At 50.3% G+C, this 12,489-nt stretch overlaps 1 protein-coding gene across 2 annotated transcripts in view; it reads left to right on the top strand.

Moving 5' to 3' along the window:
* LOC147729596 (uncharacterized) overlaps positions 1–12,489 on the top strand; it is an 82,300-nt gene that overhangs the window by 37,922 nt on the left and 31,889 nt on the right. For both annotated transcript variants that reach the window (XM_086958462.1, XM_086958463.1), the window contains exons 4-5: positions 2,237–2,386; positions 6,795–6,964. In XM_086958462.1, coding sequence (XP_086814588.1) covers positions 2,237–2,386; positions 6,795–6,964 — 320 coding nt within the window. The remainder of the gene's footprint in view (positions 1–2,236; positions 2,387–6,794; positions 6,965–12,489) is intronic.

Genomic DNA, 12,489 nt, shown 5'->3' with positions numbered 1-12,489 from the left:
CATGCACCTAACCAAAGTGCAACAGTCACCAAAATACAAACTCACATGCGATACTACTCCATTAAGCATGGGAACCAATGTATACAACAAAACCTTCAAGACAATATGCATCAGAATCAGCATAGCGTTGTAAAATACTTAGTTTGGTATGTGACAGTAGTTTCTAAAATCTGTCCAAATATTCGGTGAGCGAACTCTCAATAGAGCCCAGTGCCAAAATAGCTCCGGGATGACTTCACCATCGACTTGGAATATAGTGTTATTCTGATCAACGACATGAACGAACCATCCAAAATAATAAAAATTATGTAGCAGGCTTGCGCACAGCAAATACACCTGCTCCAGGATAAGTAGGTGCGCAGACAAACTCCAGACCAAACTTGCCCGTCTCACATAGTGCTGTGAACATCAGCACTTGAGATGTTTCCTTCTTTTGCTGACGATCCCTCAAAACATCCACGTCGTACTCTGCTTCCGAAAAACTTTCACACATTCTGGCTTACCAGCACCTTAGGTCGCATCAGCATTGCTGAGATACGCGTTGGTCACTACAGCAGGAACGTCTTGCGGCCTCCGTAACCAATGAGCTGCCATTAGAGGAACACATTGACATCACAATCAGGTTGTGCCTACTGTGCTACTTTCAGAATGGCTGCATACACATCACAGCAGCCGCATACTGACTCAGGATCCTGCAGACGGATTGTTGCAGTTGAAGGACTCCCAAGCGTGTCCTTAAAATTTCAAAGATACACCAATGTCTCTTGCACAAGGGGGTCACAGTAGATGAATTCCTGCATACACATATCAGCACTGCCCAAGTCACTGGCTTTTCTCCTCAGTTGCACTGCCACATAGCCCACGCTGCAAATTACTCACCGCCCACAATAGAAGCGGGTTAGTTCCTGACAACAGTGATGGCCCCATTAGTCTTCTTACGCGATCATCTCTTGCCGAAAATATTCACTTGCTGTTGCATTGCCAACCAAGTCACAGCACCTAAAGCCACTCCCAGGTCGAGTTTTTTCCAGCTTGCTGTACTATTTATATACAGCAGCTGAATGCAGGCATCTCTGACTTTCAGCCATTAAAGAGAGATGCCCAAAACTTCAATTCTGCAGGTATTCTGTCTTCAAGCCACACATGTCAAACGCCATTTCTGTAGACTGTCTGCTGTAATAGACAAAGGTGGGGCATCTAGGACATTGCATAGGCTTCTCTTCAGACCCCAGCTTGTTTCTCTTAGGTTCTTGTGCAGTTTCTTAGCTTTTCGCACATGGCTCTTTTTTTCAATTGTCACCAGTTTTGTAAACAAGACAAGGCCCTTGTAGGTAATCAGTCCAATAGTGTGGATTGTATAAGTAGGTTTATTCAGTTACAAGTAAGATGGTGAGTATTGCCTCACCGGGAGCATCCTGCTTCTCAGCCCCACTCACTCCAACTGACCACTCATTCAAACATTCCATTGCATCACACTCACACAGGCTGAGCAGCAGGAACTGAGAGATAACAGAATACAACACTGTTCGCATGATAAAAAGGACAATGCCCTGACACCTTTGTTTTTAAATATTAAATTGAGTTAACCTTACTTATTGTTTTTTGCTATTTTTTAAGTTACCTTTGAGATATGAAGTCCCATGATGTAGAGGTAACGATGTAGTATGGTGGGAAACCAGTTGCAATAAACAAGGACCCCCTGAGAAGTGAATATATCTCAATTCCTAGGACGAGGTAAAATAATGTGAGAGAAAAACTTCCTAGGCAATTATATCAATACAATCAAAAATTAAAAGTATCAAACAGGGAAAATTAGACAAAGAAATCATGTAAAAAATATGGTATATTTAATTATCAAAATAAAAACATACAATTTAAAAACCACATTGATTATGCATTCGATCATATCGATAGATATTAATGATACAGACTGCCACCTTCACACATTTGTGTATATTGTATTAAATAGCAATGAAATTAGTAAATTCAAATGAAGAATGCATAATCAATGTTGTTTTTAAATGTATGTTTTTATTTTGATAATTAAATATACCATATTTTTCTACATGATTTCTTTGTCTAATTTTCCCTGTTTTATACTTTTAATTTTTAATTGTATTGATATAATTGCCTAGGAAGTTTTTCTCTCACAGTATGGTGGGAAACCATCCATGACCGTCTAGATCAAATACACAAAGTAAAGCACGAAGCTGACTTGATGTCCTGATCTTTACAGCACCTCTGAAAGAAACCTCTACCTATCGCGAAGCAGTGAGGTTGTGGATCTGGAGTCTGCCTTGGTCGAGGAATCCAGGACCCAGAAGGACATTGAGAAGGTGTCGCAGATGCTAGAACACGCAAACAGTGCGTCCCGGATCACCCACAGGTATGGTCTCTGCTCACTGAAAGAGGCTAGCTGGGATTCGTGGCACTGCGCTCGCTTCACTGGCCCATGCTCTAGATTGTAAGTCTAAATGTAGCTGTATTGTACTGTTCAAAGGCCACACAGACCGGTGTCCATATCAAGGTCCTGTTTATTGGTATTGTGGACTTGAGTTCTGTTTCAATTAGTGTAACAAAGTGCACCATTCAGCCACCACATTGGAATCTTTTCACAAAATTGTTTTTGATTTTCATTTATATTTATGAATAAATCCACAACTTTGCTTTTGTCGCGGTGTTCTGTTCCATTAAATCAGGAGCGTTTTCAGGGCTATAACTAATAAGGTATCATACAGTCATATTAAAATAAAACTCAAAATCTCAGACAAATGTTGTGCTGTATAGATATCCTATTCCTGTACAGATAAACGTCATTAAGGGATAAACAGTATCCCAAATTCTTCTCATTCTGTACATTTATAGGATATATTTCATATGCATATGTTGTGCAACACACATTCAATAGGAGTATAATGAGTAGTTCTTAAACAATTCGTTGATTTAAAAGAAAATACCTCCCAGAGTTTTAGATTACACACCAATAAGCCTCAGTGCAGAGTCGAGTTCCACAGCAGTGTATTCAGTCCACATTGAAACGTGAAGATAAAGAACAAATCTGTCCAATAGTAAGACCGCTCTCAGCCAGGTGACAGAAAGATGTTTTTGTTTTCTCCTTATGATGAATTCACTGAGGTTCCTCCGACATTGCACGTCCTGCAGTCACATGCCCTATATTCTGGTTAGAAATGGACGATGCAGGTATTTCACGTCGAACTACCTCGCAAAGTGTAATAATTAAGTTTAATGTTGATGATTTCATTTATAGACTGCAGTTGTCCTCTGAATGGCGTACATGGAGGCACTCTTGTTGTAGTAAAACAGTTGTGGTGCGATTAGGCATTGTTTTGATTTTTTTAATTGTATTTGCATATTGGTTTTTTCTCCATATGGTTAAACTGGCCTGGTTTCTCCTTTTTACTCGTAGCTAATTTTCTGAATTGTCTGTAGCCATGCAGGCTATCTAAATCAGTTGTCCATAGGGACTGCAGCAAACACTATCAGTCACACAGGCAGCAAGAAACTGTTTACATACCCATAGTTTAGAAGAGCAAACTCGCAGAGCACGGAGTTTGGAAGAGCTCAGACGCACAAATAGCTTGGAAGGAGCACACACAGAGCCTGGAAAAGCACACACAGGCACAGAGCTTGGAAGAGCACACACGGGCACAGAGCTTGGAAGAGCACACACAGGCACAGAGCTTGGAAGGGCACACACAGGCACAGAGCTTGGAAGAGCACACACAGGCACAGAGCTTGGAAGGGCACACACGGGCACAGAGCTTGGAAGGGCACACACAGGCACATAGCTTGGAAGGGCACACACAGGCAGAGAGCTTGGAAGGGCACACACAGGCAGAAAACTTGGAAGGAGCTTGGAAGAGCACACACAGGCACATATCTTGGAAGGGCACACGCAGGTACAGAGCTTGGAAGGGCACACGCAGGCACAGAGCTTGGAAGGGCACACGCAGGCACAGAGCTTGGAAGGGCACACGCAGGCACAGAGCTTGGAAGGGCACACGCAGGCACAGAGCTTGGAAGGGCACACGCAGGCACAGAGCTTGGAAGGGCACACGCAGGCACAGAGCTTGGAAGGGCACACGCAGGCACAGAGCTTGGAAGAGCACACGCAGGCACAGAGCTTGGAAGGGCACACACAGGCACAGAGCTTGGAAGGGCACACGCAGGCACAGAGCTTGGAAGAGCACACGCAGGCACAGAGCTTGGAAGGGCACACACAGGCACAGAGCTTGGAAGGGCACACACAGGCACAGAGCTTTTTAAGGGCACACGCAGGCACAGAGATTGGAAGAGGACACACAGACAAACACAGAGCGTGGAGGAGCACACACAGGCACAGAGCTTGGAAGGGCACACGCAGGCACAGAGATTGGAAGAGGACACACAGACAAACACAGAGCGTGGAGGAGCACACACAGGCACAGAGCTTGGAAGAGCACACACTGCCACAGAGCTTGGAAGGGCACACTCGGGCACAGAGCTTGGAAGAGCACACACAGGCACAACGCTTGGAAAAGCACACACAGGCACAAAGCTTGGAAAAGCACACACAGGCACAGAGCTTGGCAGAGCACAAACAGGCACAGAGCTTGGCAGAGCACAAACAGGCACAGAGCTTGGCAGAGCACAAACAGGCACAGAGCTTTGCAGAGCACAAACAGGCACAGAGCTTGGCAGAGCACAAACAGGCACAGAGCTTGGCAGAGCACACACAGGCACAGAGCTTGGCAGAGCACAAACAGGCACAGAGCTTGCAAGGGCACAAACAGGCACAGAGCTTGCAAGGGCACAAACAGGCACAGAGCTTGCAAGGGCACAAACAGGCACAGAGCTTGGAAGGGCACAAACAGGCACAGAGCTTGGAAGGGCACACACAGGCACAGAGCGTAGAAGAGGACACACAGACAAACACAGAGCGTGGAGGAGCACACACAGGCACAGCGCTTGGAAGGGCACACACAGGCACAGCGCTTGGAAGGGCACACACAGGCACAGCGCTTGGAATAGCACACACAGGCACAGAGCTTGGAAGAGCACACACAGGCACAGACACAGAGCTTGAAAGAGCAGGTACAGGGATTGGAAGAGCACACCCAGGCAGAGCTTGGAAGAGCATGCACAGGCACAGAGCTTGGAAGAGCACGCACAGGCACAGAGCTTGGAAGAGCACGCACAGGCACAGAGCTTGGAAGAGCACGCACAGGCACCGAGCTTGGAAGAGCACGCGCAGGTACAGAGCTTGGAAGAGCACGCACAGGCACAGAGCTTGGACGAGCACGCACAGGCACAGAGATTGGAAGAGCACGCACAGGCACAGAGCTTGGAAGAGCACGCACGGGCACAGAGCTTGGAAGAGCACGCACGGGCACAGAGCTTGGAAGAGCACACACAGGCATTGAGCGTGGAGGAGCACACACAGGCATTGAGCGTGGAAGAGCACACACAGGCATTGAGCGTGGAGGAGCACACACAGGCACTGAGCGTGGAAGAGCACACACAGGCACTGAGCGTGGAAGAGCACACACAGGCACAGAGCTTGAAAGAGCACACACAGGCACAGAGCTTGGAAGAGCACACACACAGACACACAGGGTTTGGAAGAGCCCCGGCACACATATAGATTGAAAGAGCACACCCACACACCACTGAGCACAGTGGCACACTACCAAGTATTGCAAAGTACGAGACGGGCTGCCTTTCCACCATGCCATATTCAGTATATAATGGTAATGGGCAAAATAATGCATTATTGTGCTTTTGTTGATGAATAGGTAAAGCCCATTTAAAAGAAGTGAATGTATGTTTTGTCACTTGTGAAGTCATTTGTGGCTACAAATAATGCCATTGTCATTCCTCGATACCTCGCTTACATCCCTTGTTGGCATATGTATTCTCTGGCGAGCTATAATTTTTCCGAATCTTACTTGCTCTCGTTTTATGTCTCCCAGAGTCTCACATAAATGCAGTTACAATACAATACAATACAATTGAAAATGGGAGTTCTTTTAACATCAAAGGTCATATTCACACTTTCATTGTATGCATTTGGGTCACTGCACTGCACCCGGTGGGATTTATTGAAATGGACCAGCACTTGCTAATAAACCCAGTTTCCAATTGTGCAATTTAAAATTTGTTGTACAAATTCATATTTGCTACACTAGTTTGCTACACTAGTGCCCCTATCAATACTTTATGCATATCAGAATCACTCCTAGCATCCCAACGTGAAATTCATGCATAAAATGGGAGTGGCGAAATCCCACTAGTCCTCCCAACCAAATAACTTGGCAATCGCAATACCTTGATACAATTTGATTTGATTTATATGGGATTTATGTACATTGATGTATATTTAAAATTTGAGAGTACTTAAGGTTTTAGAGTCATTAAATCGGTATGGACAAAGGTGTGCGCAACAAAGAAATAGGATTTCTTGTTACATCCAAACTTGGGACAGGATATTTTAGGGTTCTACCGCCTGAAAACCTAACCATAAACCGCCCTGAGTTTGAAACACCTCTAATCGGTACAATTTTCACTTGACCCGATAGTGTTGTCATAAGCTGTGCTGGAAGTCTGTCTCGAACTATAACTGATATATACTGTCCCAGCTCCTTGGGCTTTTTAAGATCTGCCAGCGGCTCTATAACTTGCGGAGGCCCTGTTTGCACAGTGATTAAACCAGGCGCTGTTTTCAGTCCAATAGTGGCTTAAACCTGTTAGCAGCAGGGTGTGAATCTAAAGCCTTGTTTCTCGTCTTTTTCTAGTGAGCAGACCGATGTTGATCAGCTTCAACAGCTGGAAACCAAATCAAAGGCCACCTTGGCATCTCTTGAAGAGCGAGAGCGCCAGCTCAGGGCAGAGGAGGAGCGGCTAAATCAGCAACTAGAAGCTGCGCAGGCCTCCCTTGCAAACGTGCGTGAGCTGCAGCGTGCAGGTAAGGCATGTGAGACGGCCTCCCATCAGCAGGTCCAGTTCCACAAACATGTTAATGGTCATTTTAAGTCTGGCCTTTTGTTAGACCTGGTATCTTTGGTGCATTTTTCCCCTGTCTTTTTGCTTCTGCCCTCCTGTGTTCGAGGCATGTGGGCTGCTGAATTCATATCTGTGCATAGATCGCCGCCTAGTGTTGGGTCCAGATGATTGCACATTGTTGTCCTGGAAGAGTCTACGAAGTATCACGAGATAGGTGGCTCCTCCCCTGGACTACAGTGCGCATAGGCATCGACTCCATACCCAGATTGTTTTTTTCCGCCATTGGGTTCGGATGTCTTTGGTTCCCTCTTGTCGGAATCGATAGAAAAACTTTCCTTGAGACCAAAAGGTCTTTAGTTTACGTCTGTATTGTCTCGCGTTCGGCTTAACATATTCTACTTCGGCTCCGAGCCGAGTTCTGTACTTCCGCGTGCTTTAGGCGCGGAAGGCCTTGTCGACGCTCCAGACTCATCGACCATCCATCATGGACAGGAGTCCATTCAAACGATGTCCGGTCTGCAACTCCAAGTACCCACACATCGATTTCCACCCGGTGTGCAACAAGTGTCTGTCGCCGGACCACGATGAGGCCAAGTGTATGGCCTGTTCGAGATTCAGGTCCAAGAAGACACTCAAGCTCCGTCGAGCTGCGCGCCTGGAGGCCCAGCAATCTGCACCGGCGCCAACAGACATTTTCGATGCTGGGGAGGTCGAGGAGGAAGATATCCAGGACGTCTCCGAATCATACCCCGCATCGGACATCGAAGAAGACTACGACGCGGATGCCGAGGTTTTCGAAAGTGAAGAAGTCGTCGAGGAGGTAGGAGACGACGACGGGGCCCTCGGGCCATGGAGGGTAGCTCGGACAAGGAGCTTTCTCAAACTGACTCTGGGGCCGTGCCGATTTATAAGGCCCAGGTCGAGGGATTGCCTTCGGGCCTTACCCAAGACCTAGATATCAGTTCCTCAGCCCCGCCTTCGGGCCCGGCCATGGACATTGTTAACGAGTCACTCCCGGTGAAAACGAAACCGAAAGTGAAAACTACGGTCTCGACGCCAGATGCTGCGCAAGTGCAGGTATCGAACCTGAAAGTGCGCATCGCATTGGTCGGATCGAAGACTTCTGAGGCCTCGGCGCCGAAGAAAACTAAAATGGCCGTCGTTGTCGCGCCGCTCTCCCAGCTCCTTGAAGACGTTGTGCTTCTGCTGGGGAGCGGCGGTGCTTAAATCCTCCTGAGACCCCTAGGGGTCTCAGGTGAACTCCCCTGATTGGGGGGTTCAAAGGTAGCAAGGTTGACCATTGGTCGCCCCCTGAGGGCGCCCGGGTCACGAGGTCACTTACTGTCGGGGTGGCTGGTGCGCACCCCGCTTCCGCTGGTTCCTGGCCGCTTCAGGGCGCCCAGAACCAGTTCACCCCCACTGCTGGCACGCGTGGGTTATGGCGCCGGCCCTCGAGCCTCCCCCCCCCTACGGGAGGGTGCGGCGGCCTCTGCAATAACCCTCGCATGCGCCTATTCAGTGGGCACCAACACATACTTACTCGCCGGTCTGCATTCTGCATACATTTTCTGTCCCTACTAGAAAATGTCAGCCAACAATAGCAGTTCTTAGTGGTGGTCATTGTTGGCCGCAGATTTATTAATATCAAAACAAATATTAATAACAAATATTAATAACATACTGGTTGTGCAATCTTCATTTGCGAACTCTAGTCATCAATCATGCACATCACATTACAGATTATGACACCATCTTCTGATACAGGTGTCTGTCTTTTTGTGCACTCCTCGGTTCGTAAATGGCACTTGTGCACAACCAGTTCTTAGTCAGTCTATTGGTGTTCCAGTGGTTGGTTGGCCACGCCCTTCTGGGTGTCATGGAGGGGAGCTTATCTGTCTGGAGTTAGGTCCCCAGCTCGCTACCATTTGCGCCCTGCCGTCCGGCCGGGTCTGGGCCGCGAGTGCCGTCTCCTCCTGTTCCTCCCCTCCTTTGTGCGGCCACGTCACCCTGCCGTGCGGCATTCAAAAGTGAGTGGCCCTCCTCCTACACACCGCCCGCCGGTGTGTTTGGTTAGCCAACCATTGTAGGATTTCCGCCACGCTGCAGGGAGGCTCACGTCTTTCTGCGGCTCCCCCCCTGCCCCTGGTTCGCGGCTACCCACCTCCTTTTTTTTTTTTTTTTTTTTTTTTTTTTAAAGACAACCTGCGAGCGCCATTGCACCCCACAAGTTATCCCAGAACACCTCCATTCCTTTGTCGGACAGATGCACCCCATCTTGTCCATAAAGTTCCGGGCGGCCTGGGTGGATGAGGCCGTGCCGGATTGATTCTAGGCCATTGGTAGAGCAGAACTTATGCATAGCGATATTCAACTTGCGCCTCGCATTATCTACCGCCTTGTTGGAGTCGGCACCCCTCCAGTGCCTCCTGCTGATCATCTCCGACCAGACCACTGTCGTGGGACCCAGCCATGCCGCTGCTTTGGTGAGGTCCTTTTGAATGGCCTGACCCACCGCCTTGCGGCCCAAACGTGTTAGGTCGTTCCCCCCGAGATGTATGATCAGGACATCGGGCAGCCACGCTGAGTCTGCCATAAGGCCGTCCAGGGTCGGCAGTAACTACTCCCATCTCATGCCGGGCCGTCCTATCCAGCGGATGTATGTCGCCTTGGGTCTGCTTGCCTTGTGCCCCGCTCGCCGCCACCACGACTCCATTCTGGACACGAATGAATGTCCCACTACCCAGACAAGCCGCGGGCGTCCCCCTGTCAAGAGAAAGCGTTCCATTAAGGTGGCTTGCTGCGCACCGGGTGTGGTCGAGGGAGGGCAAGAACCCTGCCGTGCGGCATCCCAAGGCGGCTGCTCCCGCCCCCCCCCTCCCCCCCCCTCCCCCACCTCCCCTCTTTTTCCTCTCTTCTCTTTTTTTTTTTTTTATATGAGGTGTGGGCGTATATAAGACTTGTAGGCCCTGGAACGCCATCTGCCCACGGCCTGGATCCTGTCCTCCGGCATGCCATGCTGCGATGCCGAGGTCGCTGCGCCGATCCTGAAGGAATGAGGAGCAAATGATGTTGCCTGGAAACCGGCCTTACCGAGGCCCTGGCGCATTACAGCCGTGAATTGGAACCTGCTCAGGTTCCTTCCATCCTGATGTATGAAGAGGGGGCCCTCGCCAGCCGGGCGGGCCGCCATGTACTTAAAAAGCCAGCACACCGCGCAGAGCCCAGCCTCTGGGATGCTATGGAGGCGTATCGTCGTCCCCTTTCGTGCCCTGTCCGTTTTGGACTGCCTCAGCGTGAGCTCAACGGCCCTTACCATTGGTTTGATGTCCCTGGCTTGCAGGCAACGCTGTGCCGGGCCTTATTTGCTGGGAGCCACTATCTCACTTACACGGAATGCCCCGAAGAATGCCGTGGTGAATGCTGCCCTGAACAGTAGCAGCTCGTATTTGTCTGAAATGATGCTGGTTAGGGTACCCAGTAGCTGCCCCAGCTTGTCGAAGTCAATGGGGCGCCTGCCGTCCTTCTTAATCCCCTCAACCCTTCGCCAGCCTTTCAAAGCTGTTTTTAGATAGGCAGAGGCCGTGGGGTCCTCACCTGTGTAGAGCCTGGCAAAGTGAGCAATGGCGGACAGGTGTGCCTGGGCCCAAGATCTCGTTTTCTTGGCGTTGAATGCCCATTGCACGAATTTCTCAACTGCTGTGCGTGCCTCGGCCTTGTCCTCCAGTGACTTTATGCCCCCAATTTTCATCACTGTGCCTGCGTTTTTCTTGTATCTCCTGTGTGCCTCAGAGGTGAGCGAGTGCCCTATTAATCTGGACAGGTCAACCCCCCCAGGTCCCACAGGTATGGTGGAAAGGGGGGTCATCTCCCTGGTCGCCCCGGGTACAAGTTGTCTGAACCGCTTCATTTGGGACCGGGATAACGCATCTGCAGCCGTGTTCTCTGCCCCTGGCACGTGGCGAGCCTTCAGCCTTCTCTTTCTTGTCCCCTTTTGATTCGCGCTTGGAGCCTTTGCATGCCACCGCGGCGTGCCTGCCCCCGCAGCTCGAGCATGCGTGCTGGAATTTGCACGAGGAGCCCCATGAACAGTCCCCCGCATCATATCTCCAGCATATTGCCTTGGTTGTGGGCGGGGAGTTGGATCTCCCCGAGGAATGTTTTTGGTAAGATTTGTTCTTCCCCTTTTGGGAAGAGCTCCGAAAGGACTGGTCATATTTGCCTGTCCAGGGTCTCACTTCTTTGGCCGCGAGCATCTTATGAATGAAACCTGATACGTCTTCCTCATTCCACTCCATCTCTGGGTGCCTCTGCATCTTTAATCTAAACCCTTTATCGTATTCCAACCAGGCGTCCCCAGGGAACTGCCTCTGTGCTAAGTGTATGTTGGCTTTGTATAACCATAGATCAGCCGCGCAGTGGGGGAACCTCTCCACTATGATACATGCCATAATTCTGAATGCGTCTAGCCAATTCTCAAAATTCCGCTCCTTTCTGGCCCCGCGCCTTTCTCTTTTGTCATCCTCCTTCCTGTCACATGTGGTCAGGTCGAGGCCCTCTAGCTGTATTTCCAGCAGTGAAAATATATCTATAAACTCCTTACGCCATATCCTCTCCTTCACTGCGAGAGGAATAAGGCATGCCAGCCCAGTGGCTTTTGTCGTCAAGGAGGCCGGTCCGGGAGATGGCCTAACATAGAGGTCAGTGCCTAGCCCCCCCAACCCTGGGCTCCCGGACGAAGTAGTGTACCCCCAACCGGGTAGCGGAGAGACCTGCTCACCCTGCGCGGACAGGCCCACCTGCTCCTGGACCCTTGTCTGCCGTGCCCACCCCGGGTCGACCATATGCCATGTCATGCCCCCTGCTTCCTCCGCGCGCTGTTCCCTAGGCCCTGCAGCCCCCTGCCCTGTGCCATTAAGCAAGGCTGGCGCCAGCGATTTCAAGCATTCTTTTACAATGGTACTAATATGCTCACCATTAACTGCTCTGCCGGTCATCTCGCCCTGCTTGGCATCGTCCAGCCTCGGCGGTGGGGGCTTCTGGCGCACCTTCTTTGGGGGGTTTCTTTTGGAAGTCTTCTTCCGGGGTGTGGTCTTGGGCTTCTTGGGTGCTGAGGGGCCTGCTTCTTCCTCCGCCTGGCCCTCCGGCCTATTCTCCTTCCCTTTGGCCAAATGAGGTTGGAGCCAGTCGTCGCCGTGCACTGCCGATATTTCGCGGATCCTCTTCAACACCTCCGCTACTTCCTCTGGCTGATCCTCCGCCATGGTGTCTTCTTCCCCTCGCGTCTGCGTCAGGCCGTTTGCGGTGGCACCGCACGATGCGTGTGCTTTCGGCGGGCTCTGAGCACGTTGTACCCCTTTTATGGTCCGCACCGCCTGATGCGTGAGATTTCAAGGGGAGACCGAGCGGGCGCGTTCGCGCTCTCCCACGTGGTCGGCGGGGAGGTGTGGCTTGCTCCGGCTGTGTGGCGTTTTTTAGCGGGCTGTCTTC

Source organism: Lissotriton vulgaris, chromosome 2_1 (genome assembly GCF_964263255.1).
Source record: "Lissotriton vulgaris chromosome 2_1, aLisVul1.2, whole genome shotgun sequence".
NCBI lineage: Eukaryota > Metazoa > Chordata > Amphibia > Caudata > Salamandridae > Lissotriton > Lissotriton vulgaris.
The sequence above is the reverse complement of the archived record's forward strand: the minus strand, read 5'-3'. Positions and strand labels throughout refer to the sequence as shown.